Source organism: Pongo pygmaeus, chromosome 1 (assembly GCF_028885625.2).
Source record: "Pongo pygmaeus isolate AG05252 chromosome 1, NHGRI_mPonPyg2-v2.0_pri, whole genome shotgun sequence".
NCBI lineage: Eukaryota > Metazoa > Chordata > Mammalia > Primates > Hominidae > Pongo > Pongo pygmaeus.
In genome coordinates this window covers 177,370,454-177,391,522 of record NC_072373.2, presented here as the reverse complement: position 1 = coordinate 177,391,522, position 21,069 = coordinate 177,370,454, and the positions used below count along the sequence as shown (strand labels likewise).

The 21,069-nt window shown below is 43.6% G+C and overlaps 2 protein-coding genes across 10 annotated transcripts in view; both read left to right on the top strand.

The window, feature by feature from the left end:
* The window catches only part of SCP2 (sterol carrier protein 2), a 118,247-nt gene extending 110,729 nt beyond the window's left edge, over positions 1-7,518 (top strand). For 3 of the 4 annotated variants that reach the window (XM_054487356.2, XM_054487362.2, XM_063655805.1), the window contains 2 exons: positions 3,766-3,845; positions 6,511-7,518. In XM_054487356.2, coding sequence (XP_054343331.1) covers positions 3,766-3,845; positions 6,511-6,606 — 176 coding nt within the window. In that variant the 3' untranslated portion in view covers positions 6,607-7,518. Of the gene's footprint in view, positions 1-3,765; positions 3,846-6,510 lie in introns of those variants that run through there. The other variant, XM_063655806.1, reaches the window with a different exon arrangement.
* A 634-nt stretch (positions 7,519-8,152) lies between these two features.
* Positions 8,153-21,069, top strand: part of PODN (podocan) — a 33,224-nt gene continuing 20,307 nt past the window's right edge. The window contains exons 1-2 of one of the 6 annotated variants that reach the window (XM_054487324.2): positions 8,153-8,288; positions 9,249-9,321. In XM_054487324.2, coding sequence (XP_054343299.1) covers positions 9,308-9,321 — 14 coding nt within the window. In that variant the 5' untranslated portion in view covers positions 8,153-8,288; positions 9,249-9,307. Of the gene's footprint in view, positions 8,289-9,217; positions 9,322-17,584; positions 17,652-17,910; positions 18,213-19,376; positions 19,468-21,069 lie in introns of those variants that run through there. The other 5 variants (XM_063655787.1, XM_054487342.2, XM_063655783.1 and 2 more) reach the window with 5 other exon arrangements.

Below are 21,069 nucleotides of genomic sequence, written 5' to 3'. Positions count from 1 at the left end.
GCAATGGCATGAACTTGGCTCACTGCAACCTCTGCTCCTGGGTTCAAGCAATTCTCCTGCCTCAGCCTCCCGAGTAGCTGGGATTACAGGCACCTGCCACCATGCTCGGCTAATTTTTGTATTTTTAGTAGAGATGGGGTTTCACCATGTTGGCCAGGCTAGTCTCGAACTCCTGACCTCAGGTGATCCACCCACCTCAGCCTCCCAAAGTGTTGGGATTACAGGCGTGAGCCAGTGCACCCGGCTTCTATTCCATCTCTTTTATTAAGGCACAGATTATCTGATTAGCTATTATGACATAATTTGATCATCTTTTGAAATTCACATAATCTGTTCATTTATTCAACAAGTATTTATTGATTTCCTATGTGTCAAGTACTTTTCAAGGGCCTGTGGATATAGCAGTGATCAACACTGACAAGGGCTCTGCCCCCTTGAAGTTTTCATTCTATTGGACAAATACAGACAGAAAACACATACACATATAAGTAGTTTCAGATCAGTGCACTGTGAATAAAATGTGACTTCATTTCAGGGAGATGCCAGCTTTAATTTGAGCTAATTCTTAATGAGAGGAGGAGCCAACTGTTAGAATCCTACTGTTATATTAATTAATTGCCTAAAATGTTGACTGCTGAAAATGTTGATTTCTTGGTGAATTTTTCCTTTTGCACTTGGAACCTCTCATTTAGACAAGGTAGACATGGCTGATTTAGCAATGAGATATTAGTCTTTGTTGTCCAGTCTTTTTTCCACTATTTTACTTTGATAATAAAATTAATATTTTAAAAGCTTTGTATTATTAAAATTGCATACACTTGATGTAAAAATATTAGAAAAGATAGACAAATGAAATGAAGAACTACCCTACCAAAATTCCACTGTCCAGGTTAGGAGTTGGCAGATTATGCCCTGCAGACCAAATCTAGCCCATCACCTGTTTTTTTTGTTTTGTGTTTTGTAAAATTTTTATTGAAGTCTAGCCTGTAGTAAAGGGCATAATTCCAGAGTGTACCACGTGATGAATGTTTACAAATGAATACACCTCCAAGGTCAATACACAGAATGTTGCCAGTACTCCAGAAGCCTCCCTCCTGCCCCCCTGCTATCACTATTCACTCCCAAAAGGAACCATTATTTTGAGTCCTATCACCATAGCTTGATTTTATTTTAGAAATTCATACAAATAGAACCATAGAACAATAACATTTACTCTTTTTTAGGTCTGGCTTTTTTTTGTTCGACAGCAAAAGATTCATTCATATGGTTGCGTGTGGCAGTAGTTTGTGTTTACTATGCGAATACCCCAGAATTTATTCCTTGTGCATTTGATGTATCTTTGCATTGTTTCAATTTGGGGGCCTGATGAATAAAGTTGTTATGAATATTCTTATAGATGTCTTTTAGTGGACATTTCCATTGTACTTACTTCTGTTGGACATATACCCAGGGCTAGGTGATAAAGTGCAGTATAGCCAAACAGGTTTTTGGTGTGGATGTACTATTTTACATTTCCTTCCACATTATATGAGAGTTTTAGTTCTTCCGCATTTTTGACAGAACTTGGTACTTGCCAGGTTTTTTTAAAAATCAGGTTAATTGATGTACAATTAACAGTAAACAATAAAATCAACCCTTTTTAGATGTATAATTCTGTGAATTTAGACAAATGCATACAGTTGTGTAACTATCACCAGAAATCAAGATATAGACAGACTGTTTCCATTACCCCAGAAAGTATCCTCGTCCCTCTATAGTCAGCCCCCTCAGGCCCTTTCAGCCACTAGTTTGATTTCTCTCTCTGTAGTTTTGCTTTCCTTAGGAAGTCATACACATGAAATGATACAGTATGTAGCTTTTTGAGCCTCCTTCTTTCACTGAAATTTATTCATGTTGTTGCATGGATCATCAAGTATTTTATTCTTTTTTGCTGCTGAATGGTTACCCCTTCACCAGTTGATGCACATTTGGGTTTTTTCCAGCTTTTGGCAATTATGAATAAAGCCACTATAAGCATTCACATACAGGTTTTTGTGTGGACATAAGTTTTCATTTTTCTTTGGTAAATACCTAGGAATAGGATTGCTAGTTCATATAGTATGTGTATGTTTAGCTTTATGTGAAACTTCCAGACTGTTTTCTGAAAGTGGCTGTATCATTTTTCAGTCTTTCTGGTATTATGTTGTCCTTTCATTTGTTTCACATCCTCACTAACACTGGGTATTGTCTTTTTTTTTTTTTTTTTAAATTGCAGCCATTTGTTCTAGTAGGTATGTGGCATTCATCATGATTTTAATGTGAATTTTCCGATGATTAATTGAAGTGAAGCACTGTTTCATGTGTTTCTTGGCCATTTGGAAATCTTCTTTTATATAATGCCTACATGTGTCATTTGCTCATTTTTATATTGGATTGTCTAACCTTTTCTAGTTGAGCAGTAGGAGTTCTTTTTTTTTCTTTTCCTGTAATCCACTGTACCTTAGAAAGGAGTTCTTCATATAGTCTGGATACAAGTTGTTTGTCAGAGATATATGAGTTGCAAATATCTTCTCCTCCCTCTGTCTGCCACCTGTTTAAAATAATTTTATTGGAACACAGCCAACATTTGTTTATATATTATCTATGGCTGCTTTTGCACTACAAGGGCAGAATTGGGTAGTTGTGATAGAGACCTACTGACCTGCAAAGCCTAAAATATTTAGTGTCTGATCCGTTACAGAAAGTTTGTTAACCCTTGATCTGGATAACCGTATTCATTTTCTATTACTGCATAACAAATTGCCACAAATTTAGTAGCTTAAAACAATGCCCACATTTATTAGCCTACAGTTTCCATGGATAAGTAGGCTGAGGACAGCTTAGCTGGGTCCTCTGCATAGAGTCACACAAGGCTACAGTCAAGGTGTCGGTCAGCCAGGGCTGGGCTCTCATCTGGAGGCTTCACTGGGGAAGGATCCATGTCCAAGTTCATTCAGGTTGCTGGCAGAATTCATTTCCCTGTGGCCTTGGGAATGACAGCTTTCCTCTTTTACTGGCTATAGGCCAGAGCTGGCCCTCAGCTCTTAACGGCCAGTTCCCTGCCACGTGGCCCTCTCCATAGGAAGTCCACAACATAGCAGTGAGCTCATTCAGAGCCAGGAGGAGAGCAAGAGTGAGTCTGCTAGCAAGGTGGAATCATTTAATGTAACAAAATGACAAGAGTGACATCTCATTATCTTTGCCATATTCTGTTATCTAGAAGCAAGTCACAGGTTCTGCTCACACTGGAAGGAAGGGGATGTACACCAGGAGGGTCACCTTAGAGTCTGTCACAGTTACTATTAGAAATATATTGGTGTCTTAAGTTTACAGATGTTTTTCTATATTTATATAGTTGAATTCTGTTTTTAAGCAAAAATGGCATCATACAGTTTCTTTTGTAACTGGCTTATATAATAATATCATGAATAATATAACATGAACATTTTTTTCATGTCAGTAAATCCAGATCCATATCATTTCTTATTGTGGCTTGTATCATACCTCACTATTTGAATATACCATAATTTATTTAATCAATTCCGTCTTGTTAAATATCAGGATTGCTTATGATTTATGTCACTATGGCTTGTGATTTATGCCATAGAAATATATGTGAGTGCCCATTTCCCCACACTGCCTCAGTGCTGGTTGTAATTCTGTTGCAGTCAGTGGCTCTTGACAAAAATGTATATATGAAACTGAACACCTCCTTTTCTCCTTCCTTCTCCTGTGTATCTGTTTTAGATAAGAAGGCTGACTGCACAATCACAATGGCTGACTCAGACTTCCTGGCTTTAATGACTGGTAAAATGAATCCTCAGTCGGTAAGTATGATGGAGCTTATATCCTGCTAGTAGGTAGGTCTTTCAGCCCTTTCTACTCCATCTCCTGACTCAGACTCTAAAGGGCAAAGTGGTCAGACTCACAAAACTCAGTGTTCCCCAAACAGTTGACAAACATCTGTGGAGTAAGCTATGTGCCAGACACTGTCTTGTGTGCTGGAAGTACCCAGAAGAATAAGAAATAGTTCCCACGCTCAGGGCATCCACAGATCTGTAAAAGAGTCAGTGCAGCCAGAGATCCAAGGTGCCACACCTGGCTTGTGGTCAGGGGATGATGAAGGCAGGAGCAACCATATCTCTCTGGGCCATCAGGGAGAGCCCCACAGAGGAAGCAGCTCTTGAGCTTAGTACCCAGGCGGAAAGTAGGAGTGTTCCAGGAGGAGGGAGGGGTGGCACGAACAAAGGCCTGACCTTTTACATTCCATTTATTTGCCCATGCTCTTCTTTTTGCCTGACCTGTCCTTACCTGACAAATGACTTGTCTTTCAAAATTAGCTCAGATGTTATCTCCAAGGTCCTCTTTCCAAGTTGCTGGGGAGCTGTAACCAGTCCCTCTCCTGAGCCACATACTGGACTGCCAGCTTAGTGCCTGTTGTGTTATGTTAGTCATAATATGCCTCTCCCTCTTCCCTGTTAGGCTGTGAGTGTCTCATAGCATCAAAGCACGTCTTATTTGTCTTTATGTTTCCAGAATTTAGCACAGTATCTGATGTTTTTAGGTATTCTGTAAACAACTGTTGGACTAAATTGCATTTGTCTAAAGTATGTTTATGCCTTGTATAGATTTTCCTAGTCCCCAAATTGTCAAGGGTCCTCTTAGACTCTTCAGCTGCAGTGTTGAATGGACTTGATATAGTGAGCTTTCTATCAACTTGATATACTGAGCTTTCCATTAATAAAAAAGAAACTAAGATGTTTCTTTCCAATATAACTTATTTTTTTCTGTTGTCTCAGTCTGGTTTGTTTTAGGTCTTATTCCTGTGGTTCTCTGGTAATTTGCAAGATTGGATAAAACAACTAAATCTCACTCCCACTTGCTTTTTTAAAATGCTTTTTCTAAGTAACCAAGCACATTTTAGTTGATGCCATGACAAGTGAGAGATTTGCATCTGTGATGTTTCAGCTGAATACACACCATTGGCACTGACATTTCCACTGAGCCCACTCCAGAAATCTGGACAGAACAGAGGCCACCAGTATAGGAGCTGGCTGTCATCCTCCTTCCCACCCACTGCACATGCCATGCACAGCTTTGGCAGGCTGTTCAGACTTCACACATCAGCTGCCTTCATTCTTTCAATTTATCTTTGTACTGCCCATTTCGGGGGCAAGGTGTCAGCTTATTTTCCTTCAGCACCTGTTAACACCCAAAGGAATTAAAGATAAAAATAGCAGACCTTTTATTAATGTGCTAATGGACTTCCCTTATGCTCAGAGGATTTCCAGAGGATTTGACTGGAAATCGTTAAATGCAGTGGAAATTCTAATTTCGGTGTTTGGCTCCAGCAGCAAGCGTACATGAAGAACACCTAGGGGCCAGATTAAAATCATCTTTATGTATGGACTCTCTAGAGGGTGAAGATTCATGTTTTCTTTATTGTTAGTAAATAAAAACTGATTTTCTTTGTTAACTTACAAAGGGGAAAGGTGGCGAGTTTCTCCTGTACTACTGGTCCATATTTTTAAATGATGTTTGTTCAATATATTGTGTTCTGAGACACCTGACCTTTAAGGCATCAGACAGAAGGCTTTGTGCCATATAGAAAGGAAATATTTAGTTTGTCCAGACAGAGGAAGGGGGAAAAAAAGGAATTAATCACCCTTACCAGGAGGTACAGAAAAAAACAGAGCTCCTTACATTCCCATGGATGATGTAGAAGAGCTCCTAGCTTCTTAATGTACTGTTAAAAACCTAGGACTACCAGAAACTTTTTAAAAAAATCTAGCCCTTCCTTATTTTCAGCATTCGGTTAAAATACTGAGATCATGGCAGGGAAATTATGCTATGTTCCCAATTTTGCTGTTTCTCTTAAGTTTTCCTGGGATTTTGTTACATGGTAAATTTAGCAAACATCATGTGATCTAATCCCAGGCAGTTGTTAAATGGAACAAATTGTGGCTCTGCACTTCAGATTGGTTTGATTCTTCTTATTGAGCCAAAGAGTAACACAAGCACCTCATTCTCAGCAGGCTCTGTGCCCTCTGTAGGGATAAGTCCTTTATCATTGGTGGCATTTCATCCACATGCATGTTGGATTGAATCTCAAGAGTTTCTGTGTTTTTTGTGTATGCTTTTTCTCTCAGCAGGCTGCTAAAAATTTCAGTTCCTATTTCCCACCTACATGGAATATTTTAAAACAGAATCAGTGTAGTATGAACCCACTTTGAGGAGGACAGGTGAAAACGGCTCAATTTCTATGAGAAATTTGGGAAAGCTGCCCCTTTCTGCTGTTCTGAGAAAAGCGTGGCCTTTACAAATTCTTCCTTTTGAAGAATCTGGTTCCAAATCTATTCCAGAAAGCCAAGTTTCATATTTTAGAGAAAGTCATGTGACCTGGATAAATAAATGATCTCAGGGCTAGATAGTGTAGAAACATCAGCAATCTTAAAAAAACACCGAGTAATGAATTTTCTTTCTTTTTCACAGGCCTTCTTTCAAGGCAAATTGAAAATCACTGGCAACATGGGTCTGGCTATGAAGTTACAAAATCTTCAGCTTCAGCCAGGCAACGCTAAGCTCTGAAGAACTCTCTTTGGCTACTTTTGAAAATCAAGATGAGATATATAGATATATATCCATACATTTTATTGTCAGAATTTAGACTGAAACTACACATTGGCAAATAGTGTGGGATAGATTTGTTTCTTAATGGGTGTGACCAATCCTGTTTTTCTTATGCTCTGGGTGAATAGAGCCTGATGGTATACTACTGCTTTGCGGAATTGCATACAACTGTGCATTACAAAGTTAATATGGTAATTATGGTCTGGGGTAAAATTGAGTTTCAGAATAAAATTAGGAACAGTAAAATCCAAAGAACTATGTAAACAAAAAAGCTTTTGTTTTGCTTACAAAGTATATTTAAGGATTATTCTGCTGAAGATTCAATTTAAGAGTTTTCCTTGGGAGAACTAAGTAAGAAACACAATGCCAACAGCTGGCCAGTAATTAGTGTTGTGCACTTAATGTCATTAATCAATTTCTCAATAGTTCTTAAAATTAGTGAGATTAAAAAAAAATCTAAAAATTTTGCATTTCATGCTATCAGAAACAGTATTTTCTTCCCAAATCAAAATAAAAGAAATATGATCAGAGCTTGAACACAGGCTTATTTTTAAAATAAAAATATTTTTAAAATGGGTTTCCTTCTTGAAAAATCAGTGTATTAGTCATAAAACACCATCATTAAGAATAATTGAACAATAAAATTTGCTTTCAGATGCACAGTTTTCAAATTATAATCTCATTTCAATTTATAAAGTTCTCAGTCCTTTGTTATAATTTTCCTTTTTCATGTAAGTTTAATTTTCTGCATTTATCTTTTTTCCTAGTTTTTCTAATACTAATGTTATTTCTTAAAATTCAGTGAGATATGCGATAAAATAATGCTTTGAGAAGAATGTTTAATAGAAAATTAAAATAACTTTTTCTGTCCTCTCTTGTTTTTACTGTGTATGTTCTTCTTGCTCAGGGCTCTCTAGATAATGCAGAATAAAGAGAAACATTGAGGGATTTATAAACTGAATGTTATCTGGACATAATCACTAGTTTTTGATTGGGGAGGCAGTGAGGTACAATAGAAAGAGCACTTGACTGGGAGCCAAGAGACTTGCTTCTCTTAGGCAGATAACTGCCTGCCTGGAACTGTTTGCTAAACTATTAGGAGATTTAAGTAGATGATCCCAAAGGTCCCTTCTCAGAATTCTGTGAGTTTCCTCAGAGCCCAGTAGAATGGTTTGGGAATTATCCAGGCCCTGCCTTTCTGTTGTTAACTCATTACTTCACCCAAAGGTGGTCAGAGGTAGAAAACCAGCTGGTTTCATTTGTTTAGGTGTTTGGAGCCCTTGCTGATATAGTCAGGACTGTGGATCAGATCTCCTAAGACCATTTAGCTTTGCGTGTTCTGTGACCAGCAGAACAGCATTTGGTGATAGGGCAAGAGGATACATTAAGCCAACAGAAGTTGATCCCAAGTTCCATAAAATGAATTCAGAACACAGACCTACTTCCTAATCATAGTAGCTTCTTACTCTGAGAAGAAAAAGACTTCAAGAAAAGAGTTTCAACAAAATGTCTGATTTCTCTGTAGTTTGGATTCGCTGCATCATTCTGTCCTCACTTGTCCCACATAACAAGAGATACCTGAAATAGGCTTTAGGATGAACCTCAGAAACTAAAAGGAAAAACAAAAACTGGTTCTTAAGGTAAGGAATATGTTCATATATGATGTAATTTGTGTGCATGATAGAAAAGTACTTAGTGATAAAATAGTTTGATTTTTTCCCCCTTCTGGTATTACAGTTTGGAGGAAGGAGATTAAGTTTTAATTTGAGTTAAAACTGCCATTACTAGTTGTGCTAGTTGAAGAGATCAAGTCTCAGTTGCCTGATTGATAAAGTGGAGATACTAATATTGGCTTCCTAGGATTATGAGAAGCTAGACAGATAACATGTAAAGTGCCTACAGCAGTTGCTAGTTTAGGGTAGTCGTTCAGTAAATGTGAGTTCCCTTGCTCTTCTCACCATTAGCAGCACCACTTGCTCCTGTGATATGTGATAATGATGTTTGTAGTGTTATGTCCCACTTTTGGAGTCTTTCGTTTGTTCATTTAACGAGTATTTATTGAGTGCCTACCATATACAGAGTACTATATAGAAGGCGTAATCTCACTGGAGATACTAGTCAGCTCTTTTTCTCAAGGTGCTTACATTCTAATGGGTGAGACAGTCAGTCAAAGAGACAATTATTATTGACTATGAAGTGCCCAGCAGGAAATGGTTAGGGTGCTCTGATAAGCAGTCATAGCGAGGGACCTTGATAAAGTAGTTAAAAGAGATGTCTTCGAGGAAGTAATTTTTAAGCTGAGATCTGAAGGTTAAGAAGGAGCAAACCATGCAAAGAACATTGCATGAAAGGGTGGAAACAGGCTTGATTTGTTCCAAAAATCACAAGGGGGCCAGTGTGAGTGGAATAGTGAGCAGGAAGGATAGGCCCGAGATAAGATCGGATAGATACACAGAAGCTAGTTTTATTGGGATTTGTTCATTATGGTAAGGATTTTTTTGTATTTCATTCTTAGTGAAGTTAGGAGCTGTTGACAATATAGCTTTACTCATGTTTATTTCTTACTTAGGTTACATATTCATCTTGCCATCATATCCTAGGTCTGGAACCCAGACTAATGGAGTAGCCACTACCTGGAACATCATGACCATCATGGCAGATGAAGAGAAAAAGGTGAAGTGCATGTTGGCTCTTAAAGCTTCTGCCTGAAGTGATACATACCACTTTTGCTCCCATCTCCTTGACCAAAGAAAGTCACATGCCCCACCTTACTTCAGAAACCTAACATGTACCAGAAGGAGAAAGTAGAGTGGGAATATTTGTGAAGAGAACTGATGACCACCAGAAGGGCTGCAAATGGGAATGAAATAATTCAAACTATCGCTGTAGCTGGTGTGTGGAGAATGTACTGGTGGCAGAGGGCTGGAGAATGGCTGTCTGGGTGCAAGAAGATGGCGTCCTGGACTAGGGTGTCAGTAGTAGAGACAGATGTGGAAAAACAGGCAGAGGTAGAGCTGACAGAACTTGGTAACTGAATGTCAGGGGCAGGGTGGGGTGGGGGAGCGGGTGGCAAGAATGACTTCTAGTGACGGGCCGGCCAAATGGTGGATCGTGACTGGACTGGCAGTGACACAAGCAGGTTTCAGGGGCAGTAGTTAAAACAAGTTCTGCTTTTGAAATTTTAACTTGGAGATGCCTGAGAGATTTGCAAATAGAGATATTAAGGAGAGGGTTGGATTTGACGAGCTTAGAGGTGAGGTCAGCTTGGAGATACACATTTGGAAGTCATGAATATATGGTTTGAATTTAAAGCTACAGGAATGGATATTACCTGAGTTGGGGAAAAGGAAGGTTAGGGTATTCCTTGAGGAACTTCAGCTTTTTGAGGTCTGGTAGAGGAGGACAAGGGGCCAGAGAGGTAGAGGGAGAACTCCAAGAAGAGAGTATGGCCTAAATGGGAATGGTCAACTGTGTCACTTGATCTCAATAGAGAGGTCAAGTAGGATGATCTCTGAAAAGTGTCTACTGGGTTAAATTTGGTAACACGAAAGTCACTGGTGACCACTGCAAAATCGGTTTCAAAACAAAACAAAACAAAAAACAGTGGAGCAGTAGGGATAAAAGCTATATTGGAATTGGTTTCATAAAGTTTTACGAAAAATAGGAACAGAAGAGTTCCATTTGGTAGTGATATGCTCAGTTTCCAAGTGACAAATAAGAGCAAGCACATTAGCTAATACAGGTCTAAGCTAGGTCATCTTGCACATGCTGTTCTCTGTGCCTGCCCTTACCATTCTCCCCTCCCCACTCTTGCCCCCCACCACACAGTTCACTTGGCAAATTCTCTTCATCCTTCAAGACCTACTTAGGTACCTTCGCTTTCAGGAAGCTGTCCCCGTTTGTTACACAGTAGAGCTAATCATTCCTTCCTGGTCATTTGTTTCTGTCTCCCACCCAGTAGAGAGGTTCTTAAAGGAAAGGACTGCCTCTCATGCATCCATTTTGAGATCTCCAGCATAGTCTTGGCTTACTGTTGTTAAATGAATGAAGGCGATAGGCGAATAACAATTTATATTCAGAGGGAGCATTTCTGAGGATGAGAGCCTAGTCACAGAATTGCATTCTCCGTTACAAAGACTTTTTGTAGCCCTGATGATGAAAGAGAACGTTAAAAATTTTTCCCTTAGCCTAACTTTTCCTAATTTTTCTTTGAAAATATTTTCAGCTTGCCATAACAATCTTTCAACTTCAGACTGAAACAATTGGAAGTAGTAAGAAAAATCTGTTTATTAATGGTCTTTTATGTTTTTAAAAACAAAGTGGTGGCTCATGCCTGTAATCCCAGCACTTTGGGAGCCTGAGGTGGGCTGATCACATGAGGCCAGGAGTTCAAGACCAGCTTGGCCAACATGGTGAAACCCCATCTTTACTAAAAATTTAAAAATTAACCGTGCGTGGTGGTGCACGCCTGTAATCCCAGCTACTTGGGAGGCTGAGGCATGAGAATCTCTTGAGCCAGGAGATCGCTGCCACTGCACTCCAGCCTGGGTGACAGAGTGAGACCCTGTCTTAAATAAATAAATAAAAAGTTGCCTGGTGGGTTCTTCCTGCATTAAAATCGTTAGTCTTGTTGCTGTACTTTTTCAGATGAATTCACACTCTCAGATTTCTACAATTTTTGTTGGATGCGTAGAGGAAAAATAATGGAAAGCATTGCTAGCATGTCAAGTCCATGTAGAGGTGGGGGTATGACAAAGGAGTCACTGAGGAATTTCAGGTCAAAAAGTCCTGTCTCTGCCTCCTGGAAGCTAAGTTAGGGTAAGGCATTTAAGCCTCACCAGCATTTAGTTTTAGTTTCTGCCTCTGCAAAGGAGGGACACTGTTGAATTTTTTTTTTTTTTTTACAGTCACTCTCATTAGACTGTATACATCTTGAATGCAGTAACTCTGTTACTCATCTCTGTGTCTCTAGTATTAATGTAGTGTCCACCAGAGTAGCATCAATAACTGTTTCTCGGACAAATAAGGGTTAGACAATGATCATTAATGCTATTTTTAAATTGTAAAATACTTTGTGAAAGGTTCAATTACATATAAATATAAGTTCCCTCTGTTTTCCCCATATATGTCATCTTAGAAAAAAAATGAAATTAAATCGTACAATTAACAGCTTTATCTTCTGAAACTTTAGCAGTCTCAGGAAATAGTACATTTGGCTGGGCACAGTGGTTCACACCTGTAATCCCAGCACTTTGGGAGGCTGAGGCGGGCGGATCACCTGAGGTCAGGAGATCGAGTGCATCCTGGCTAACATTGTGAAACCCCGTCTCTACTAAAAATACAAAAAATTCACCAGGTGTGGTGGCACGTGCCTGTAGTCCCAGCTACTTGGGAGGCTGAGGCAGGAGAATCACTTGTACCCGGAAGGTGGAGGTTGCAGTGAGCCGAGATCGCGCCACTGCGCTCCAATTTGGGCAACAGAGCAAGATGCTGTCTGAAAAAAAGAAAGAAAGAAAGAAAGAAAATAGTACATTTAGAACAGCCTGGTATAATGGGAAAACTTTGGGGCCCATCAGATGTGGGTTTTGTTTCTACCTTTGGCACTTACACAACTTTGGGACCACCTTGAGCTAATAATAAGGAAAGACTCTGAGACTTTCCCCCTCTGTGAAAAGGGACTCATAATGTCTGCCTCCTTGGTTGCTAGGAAGATGAGCAATTGCAGCTGTAATATGTCAAGCACATAGTAGGTACTGAGTAGATGCTGCAAAATGTTATTTAAGGAATTTTTTTAACATGAAGTTTATTCATTGGAACATTTTGTGATAATCTTTTTTTTTTTTTGAGACGGAGTCTTGCTCTGTCACCCAGGCTGGAGTGCAGTGGTGCGATCACTGCTCACTGCAACCTCCGCCTCCCTGGTTCAAGCAATTCCCCTGCCTCAGCCTCCCAAGTAGCTGGGACTACAGGCATGCACCACCACACTCAGCTAATTTTTTGTATTTTTTTAGTAGAGATGGGGTTTCACCATGTTGGCCAGGATGTTCTCGATCTCCTGACCTTGTGATCCTCCCACCTTCTGCCTCCCCAAAGTGCTGGGATTACAGGCGTGAGCCACCGTGCCCGGCCCATGATAGTCTTTTGAGTTCACATAATCAGCTGGCTTCAGAATGAGGACAATTTGCTTTTATTAACTGTTTACATCCTTATGTTTTCCTCAAGAACCATTAAAATTTAATGGTCTCTATACTTAAGTGAATGGATATAGAATTATTAAGTTTGACTTTCAGAAGGTTTGCATTTTAGCCAAAGATTAAATTCTAGCTGCCCATGCCATGATTACTTTTTGAACAGAAAGAAGTCACTTGATGTTATTGACTAGGAAAAAAAATGGTAGTCAGCCAGATTGTACCTCTGGGCAAATTACTCTGTGGGAGTAAGCTTGTTTAGAGACCACACTGATATGAATTAGGAATGTTGAGTATAGTGCTAAACAGCTAATGAGGGGCCTGAAAGATTTGTGAGCTATTAGGAACCACAGCCATATCTGGCCAAATTTTAGAGTTTTTCTCAATAGAGAGTTACAAAATCTTCTGGAACAGTCTCGTATTATATCTATCTGGAGACTGCTGCGAACAAACAGCTCTTTAGTTCTTGGTAAGAACAAAGAATATTGGGCCAGATTTCTGGCCCTTAAGAAATGTGGAATCTGATTCCATTTGGCTGGAAGTTTAATTTGGTATGGAATTTTAGCCAGACTTCTAGGGGAAATAATTTTTTAAAAATGTAACCAAAGCTTATTGCAAAAAGTCATGTGCATTTGGTCTATCTATTCTATTAATGGTCATTTAAATACTTTGTTAATATTCACAGTACTGTTTCCAGCAGCATGTAGTAAGTGCTTGACCTTTTTGTTTCTGAATTTATGGCCATAAACTTTTATGTAGAACTGGGGGAAACTGATTATAGTCTGCTGTTTATTTAAATTGCAGGTAGTTGTGTAACCAATTACCAAACAGTGATGTTTTTTTCTCTCTCTGGAAGTTTTTGTGTGATTCACCTTTTAGAATATGGCACCTTCTGTTGTGTACAGAGCACTCTGTTCAAGATTAGACACTTTATTAGAACAGAAATAGAAAATAATTTGACATGAAGACACAGTAATATAGGAACAATTGACTACACAGGCTGAAAGAAGCCTTAAACTTGGCAAAGTGATACCCAAACACAGGGTGTGATATCAGTTCATGAATATTCAAGAGATGGAAAGACCAAAGAGAGAGAGGAATTATTTTGCTTAGTTATTAGAAGTAAGGGGAAGAAATATAGAAAGAGAAATTTCAGACTGAATACCATTGAATTTCCAGACAATAAAAATCGGTCATGAGTGGACTAGAAGCTCCAAACACAGAGATGTTTCTAGACCCACATGGCAAAAACAGGGCATTTCATTGTGGGAGATGTACCTTAATAGTGGCTGAAAGATCATCTGGACAGGAGAAAGTGGTATTTCATTGACAGCCGCTCTTGAGGATTTCTCCTTTTGCAGTTGATCAAAATCTTTTTTTTTCTATATGCTAGAAAGAAGACGAGATCTTTTTGCTTACTTGTTTATACCCTGACTGGTTCATAACTTAATTTGGAAGAAACATGACATACCTTTGGAAGAAACAGTCTTCAAAAGAAATGAGAATTCAAAAGCTTCAAGTTTTTGTAGTATGAAAGTAGTTTGAGTTTGTTTTTTGTCTTTTTTTCATCCATTTTTTTTTTTAGCTTAAAGTAACAGCTAGTTGGCTGGCTACAGTGTGGGAGACAACTCTCATTGGAGTTGGAACCTGAAGACTGAGTTTGAATTCTGACTCAAGCACTCATTAGCTGGGTCACCTGAGCAAGTTGCATATCCTCCCTGAGCATCCCTTTTCCAAAATAATGGGGCAATAATACCATCATGCTTGCTGTGAGGATCAAGTGAAACAGTGTGTGGGAAAGTGTGCACCAGTTTTAGTTATTCATGTTTGTTTTATTTTCTATTGTTGCTGAAACAAATGATCACAAAGTAGTGATCATAAATTTATTATCTCACAGTTCTGTAGCCTAGAAGTCTGGTTGGGTTTGACTGGTTTCTTTGCTCTGGGTCTCACAAGGCTGAAGTCAAAGTATTGCTGCCCTGGGCTCCTATCTGGAGGCTCCAGGGGAGAAGGTGGCTCTGCCCCCACATTCATTCAGATGCTGGCAGAATTCCGTTTTATGCCACTGTAGGACTGAAGTCCCTGTACCCTTCCTGGCAGCCTACGGGTGTTTCACCTTCTGGAGGCTGCCTTATTCCCTAGCTTATGACCCTCTTCATCTTTAAAGCTAGTCAAGTCCTTTTGATGTTTCAAATCTCTCTGACCTCCTCTTCTGCTTCATCTCCTCTCTCTCCAGCTAGAGAAAGTTCTCTGTTTTTTAGGGCTCGCGTGATTAGGCCCACCAGGATAATCCAGAATAAACTCCCTATTTTGAAGTCCATAACCTTAGTTACATCTGCAAAGTCACTTTCATCATGTAACATATTCAAAGGTTTTAGGGATTAAGGTGTGGATATCTTTGGGGCGGGGGTGGGGGTATTCTGCCTATCACAGTGGTATTTTAGGGTGAGAGAGGAGAGCTTACAGAACATGAGATTCTTGCCCTGGAGGACTCACAATCCAGTGGGAGAAAGAGGAAAAACGGCAAGAAAGTTCCAATAATAAAGAGTCTATATGAGATGTTATAGGAGCCCAGGAGACTCCTTGTGTACTTGACTTGGACTGAAGATTTTTCATTATTCTCTTCTTGTTCCCTGAAGAGTCTTGCCTTTCATCAAGGTCCTTCAGATGGAATTCATATACCCCAAACACTACCATGTGATTTGATTCCTTAAATGTCCAGAAAAATCAAGCTGCTGCCATAGCTATTTGGGACTCTACTGCTTAATAAGGTCTCAGCCCTCAGCTCAAAGTAGGAGGAATTATTTTCTTCTTTGATGATGAGGCATAACAAGAGCTTATTTTTCCTCATCTCCTGTTTCTCATCATCAAACCCCACTGAGAGCCTTCTTGTTCTTTACTCCTAGCTCTCTCTACCGTATCAATGTATGTCTTTCCTCCCTCCTCTTTGGAGTGTTCTTGTTTCTTATTGTTTTGAATTAGAAGGCACTTGCCCTGGGCAGTACAGAGGTTACTGTTTAATTCTTGCCACTTGTCATTTCTATTTTAATAATGTTTCCTGGCTATTTGGTCAGGTCTGGGTGATAGTTTTATAGTAATAGCTACCACTTACTGAGCACTTATCATGTGCCAGGTACTATGTAAAGTTCTGTACGTGCATTTTCCAATTTAGACATACTGTGAAGTGTAGGTACTATTTTTATATTCATTTGAACCTAGCTAGGATTTGAACCCAGCTCCAAGCTTAAAGCTTGTACTTGACACTGTGTACTTCGGTAATATCAAACAGGAGCTGAAATTGAGGGGAAGCATGAAGGAACTGAAGCAGCACAAGTAGATTCAGGAAACCTCAATTTCAAACTCTGCCTTTACAATCCTTCTGAAAGAGGATTTGCTTCTAGAGCACCAAGGTTGCCTCCATTTTTCCACCAGAGACACTCAAAGTGATTCCTCCTGCAGCTTGTGTCTATAGTAGCAGCCAACCACAAAGCACACATGGGCATTGGCTCAGCATTCCACAGAAGAGCCTATTTCTCTGGGAGGTGGTAGGGACTGGGTGTGTGGTGTGCCGTGTAGCTGGCCCCTGAAACACCTTGGCCTTAGCAGTTATAAGTATAGAGAATATCTTCCCCACAGGGTTAGGATGATTAAGAAATTTTAAAGATTTAGGATGGTGCCTGTCACTTATTAGGCACTCAATATGTGCTGGCTCTCATTGTCCTAAAAGATTTTTAGTTCATGAGTATTCAAGCTAGTAGAATCCTGTCCTTTTAGCTCTACTTGAATCTAGGCTCAATGTTCAGGAGAAGACACGAGATGCATCTCTGTTGGTCCAGGTCCAATGCTGTGAATCATACCAACTCTTGTAAGTTTGAGCTCTGAAAGGACTGGAATTTGAGGCCAAAGAAGGCAAAATATTTTCCCTCCCCATTCTTGCTAAGTTATTGAGTTATTGGTGTAATGGAAACAGACAGTCCTGGGTTCAAATCTAGGCTCTACATTTGCCTGCTCAAGTTACCTCCTGTTAACATCATGGGAAGAACTTGGGCTGTGGTGAAGGGTAAACCTGGGGTCAAAACCCCAGCTCTGCCAGTGAATGGGCATTTTACTCAGTCAAGTATCCTTTCTGAGGCCATCTCTTTTCTATAAAGTGGGGCAGCAGCAGTACTTCCTTTGCAGAGTTGTGAAGCAGAGCATAATGCATGTGGTATAACCAGGCTGCCAAGCGGGCGGCAGCCAGTGAAAGGTCTGGAGCTGCTTTACAGGGGCCATTCATTCATTCATTCATTCAGGTTAAGGTTGAGCAAGGGGTCCCACGTGTGACTTATGCATCCTTCTCCCTCTTCAGTGGGAGGGCAGCCAGGTGAGGCAGCTGTGGGTGCCCTGCCCACAGGCCAGAGCAGGTAAGGGGAAGAGGCTTGCTACACAGTGGAGGTGCCAAGTACCACCTAAGCCCAGTCCCGTTGCCTGTTCCACCGCCGAAGCCCCTGGCTCCAAACAGTGTTGCTTCAGCTGGTAGTAGTTAATGCTCCTTTACTTGGAAACATTTTCAGCTCCTGGGAGCAATATGGTGGCGTGAGGTCTCACTGTTCACCCGCCCTGTTTCTCTGTGACTGGGATCTGCATGCCCCCGACTCCGGCCCAATTTACCATTCTTCAAGGCTCACCAGGCTGTGGGCCCAGGGCCAACAGGGATGGGAGTGGAGGGTGGGGTGGAGCGTGGGGAACTTTTCCGGGAAGAGGCCCAGCAGGGTCTTGGCTGGCGGCCCCGTTAGCCACGGCCCAGGACCCCAGGGTGAGAGAGTGAACGGAAAGGTACTCATGCCTAGAGCGTTTGCAACATCCTCTGTAATGAGGCAGATACAGCTCAGAGGTACTAGGTCGAAGGACCCCTCTCCCCAGCCCTCCTTTCAGGTGTCGGGGCCTAAAGGGGGTCCAGTTCCAGTGCGGAAGGCTGGGAAGTAGGAAGCATCGCGGACCAGACAGCCCGCCTTCCCGGTCTCCCGGGTGGGGGTTCGGGGGGGCGTGGTGCTGCGGCCGGGGCTGAGAGGGGTCGGTGCGGCGGCTCTGCCTCCTCGGGAAGTGGGGCCCGGCCAAGTCCTGCGCGGGGAGGGGCAGGCTTTCTCCTGCCCGCGCCTGGGGGGACCCTACGCCTGTGTCCGAAGGAGGCCGGCGTCCAGCAGATGCTCGCGGGGGGGTGGGGAGTGGGGGAGGGGGGCGGGAGAGAGGCGGGGAGGAGAAAACCCACAACAAAACTTTGCGTCGCGGAGCGCCCTGCTTGACTTGAATGGAAGGAGCCCGAGCCCGCGGAGCGCAGTTGAGACTGGGGGAGCGCGTTCGGCCGGTGGGGCGCGGCTCTGCGCCGGGGCGCAGCAGGTACAGGGCGCTGGCGGCCGGGGTGGGCCGAGGGGCCGGGGGCTGAGCCCGGGCAGCGCACTCAGACGTCTCCGCCTCTCCGGATGGCTCCAGCAGCTGCCTAGGGCGGGACCGCCGCATCTCACCCCCTCTGTAGGACCCTGCACCCAGGGCACGGCCGGAGATCTCCTCCTCTGGAGTGCGACCCCTGCGCAGTCAGGACCCAGGCAGGGGCCTTCTCCTCTCTGAGCAGAGGCTGGTCCCGGTCCCCAGGCCCCTCCCGCTGCGCACATCTGGAAAGAATCTGAGGGCGGATGGGGGCGGGGGCTGGAGTGGGAGGACGCCGGCGGGCGACAGGGAATGTGGGGGGCAGGTGGAACTGTGTAGGGGCGGGGACCCCTGTCATGAGAGCCTGGGCCCGAAGTATCCCCGCGTCTTTCCACGTCAATTCATCAGGCCCCCTAGCGAGTCCGACCTCCTCCTCTATTAGATAGAGAGACTGAGGCCCAGAGAGGGGCAGAGGTCTGGCCCCAGGGCGCGTCGGCCGCCGGGTGGGTCCCCTCCGGGGCTCGGCTTCCCCGGCCACTGTGCCGCCCCATCTTAGTGCCAACCGCTAGTTGAGCTAAAGGTCTCAGCTGGCGGCCTGGAGTCCGTCTGTCTGTCTATGCGGCTGCTTCCCAGCCGGGACAGCTGGACGGAGGAAGGGGTGGGGGTCCTCGAAGCGCGAGGAGCGAGATCCGCGCCTTCCTGCGAATGCGGCAGAAGCCCCGGGTTCCAGGTCCCCGAGCCACAGCCCGGCCTGGGGCGGGGGACGAGATCGTGGCGTTGGAATACCTGACGCGCCGTCAGGTGGAAGAGGAGGTGGTGGCAGGGCTGCGAGGCTCCTGGCAGCCTCGGGGGCTGGGGCTAGGAGAGGCAGCCGCAGCCTTCTAGAGAGGAGCAGGCGCGGCAGCAAGGGGCGAGCACCCTGGCCCCCGGTGCGCGCAGCACTGACTGACCGACCTGGTCCGAGAGGTGCGGAGGATGCTCACCCAGCGCTTGGAGTGAATTACTAACCTGTCTGCCCTTCAATTACCGGCTGGCCAGGGAAGGGGAAGCTGTGGTCTGCCCTGCTCCAAGAGGCGCCACTGGTGTGAACCGGGAGAGCCCCTGGGTGGTCCCATCCCCTATCCCTCCTTTATATAGAAACCTTCCACACTGGGAAGGCAGCGGCGAGGCAGGAGGGCTCATGGTGAGCAAGGAGGCCGGCTGATCTGCAGGTGCACAGCATTCCGAGGTAGGTCACTCCGAAGAGCCCGTGGACTGCCCTGGGAAAGACCAGGGGGGACTGGTCTGGGGGTTCTGCTCCCTCATGTCCACTCTTAGGGCCCAAGACCCAGTCTACTCTAGCCTAGAGTGCAAGTTAAGAAATGTCAGAGTCACACGACTGTTTTCATGTCATCTGTGGGAGCACAGTTTATCCCTTCTGCCTGAGTCTAGGGTAGGGGATTACTAAAGGTGGCACTTTTAGGCTTGGTGTAGTCATACATGACAGTGCTGGCCGTGTCCTCCTTGGAACCCTTAATGAGTCCCTGTCACCAACACTAGCATGGTGGTGGAGGCCCTTGGCCACCTAGGCCTCCCGCCCTGTTGACCCTTCCTTAAACACACGTCCCTCTCCTCTAGCCCCACCCCTGCCTTTTGATCACACCGTACCTCTGCCTGGAGGGCTGTTTCTCCCACTTCATCCGCTTGGAGAACTCCTGCTCAGTCTTCAAGGCCAACTCAAGGCTCTGGGCAGGAGTCAGAAGACGCACATTTTACTCCTGGCCTTGGCTTTAACACACTAATTTGCAAACTGGGGGAGTCAGAGCAGATCATATTGCACATCTTTAGATCTTTTCCAACTCTGCCTTTCACAAAGTCATTCATTCAGCAAACATTTCCCCAGCACCCACTCCATGCTTGGGGAGACAGGGGAGGCTTAGCTGAGACTTGAAGGATAAAGCCAGCCAAAGTTGCCGTAGAAGCACCCAGAAACACCCTAACCCAGCCAAGGGGGCAGGAGAGGCTTCCCTGAGCAGGGGCATTTGAGCAGGAGCTTTCTAGGGATGGGCAGCAATGCCATCCCTTTGTGCTTGAGCTCCAAATCTGCAGAATAGGAAGACGAACATGTAGTCCCAGGATTTCTATTAGAGTCAATAAGATGCAGCTGTTTGGGGCCCAGCACAGAGCAGGTGGTCAGCTGATTTGTACTGAATTTGAGTGGAGAAGGAAGGTAATGCTCGGGGCTGAGGATCCGCCTCTTGATTTGGGGCTCCCTTTCCCTTCCTTCTTCTAGTCCTACCTTAACCTCACACTTTGGGCCTTGAGGTTTGGCTCCCTGGTGGTGGTCAGGGGAGACAGTGGGTCCCACTTACTTTCTCAGTAACAGTAACCCCTGGTATGTCACACCTACTTGATGCCAGCAGTGACAGGCTGAGACTGCTACTTCATTTAATTCTCACAAGTAGCTCCCAACTCCATTTCTTAGACTAGTAAACAGAGGCTCGGAGCAGTAAAGCGGCTCATCCAGGCTTACACAGCAGTCAGAATTGGAACCCATGCCCTTCTGTCTCTAAAGCTTTCCACATGAGAAACACTCACTGCTGGCTGAGCTGCCCCGCTGTCCAGGGGTTTGAGATGTTCCTCACCAGGTGGACTTGAAACTCCTGGAGACCAGGGAGCTCCCCTGTTCTTCCCCACACACCTCCCACATGGCTGGGTACACAGAAGGGGCCTTGAGGGGCTTATCTTGCTCCATTCTTAGAAGAGCAAGGCTGGGTACAGTGGCTCACACCTGTAATACCAGCACTTTGGGAGGCCGAGGCAGAAGGCCAGAAGTTCAAGAACAGTCTGG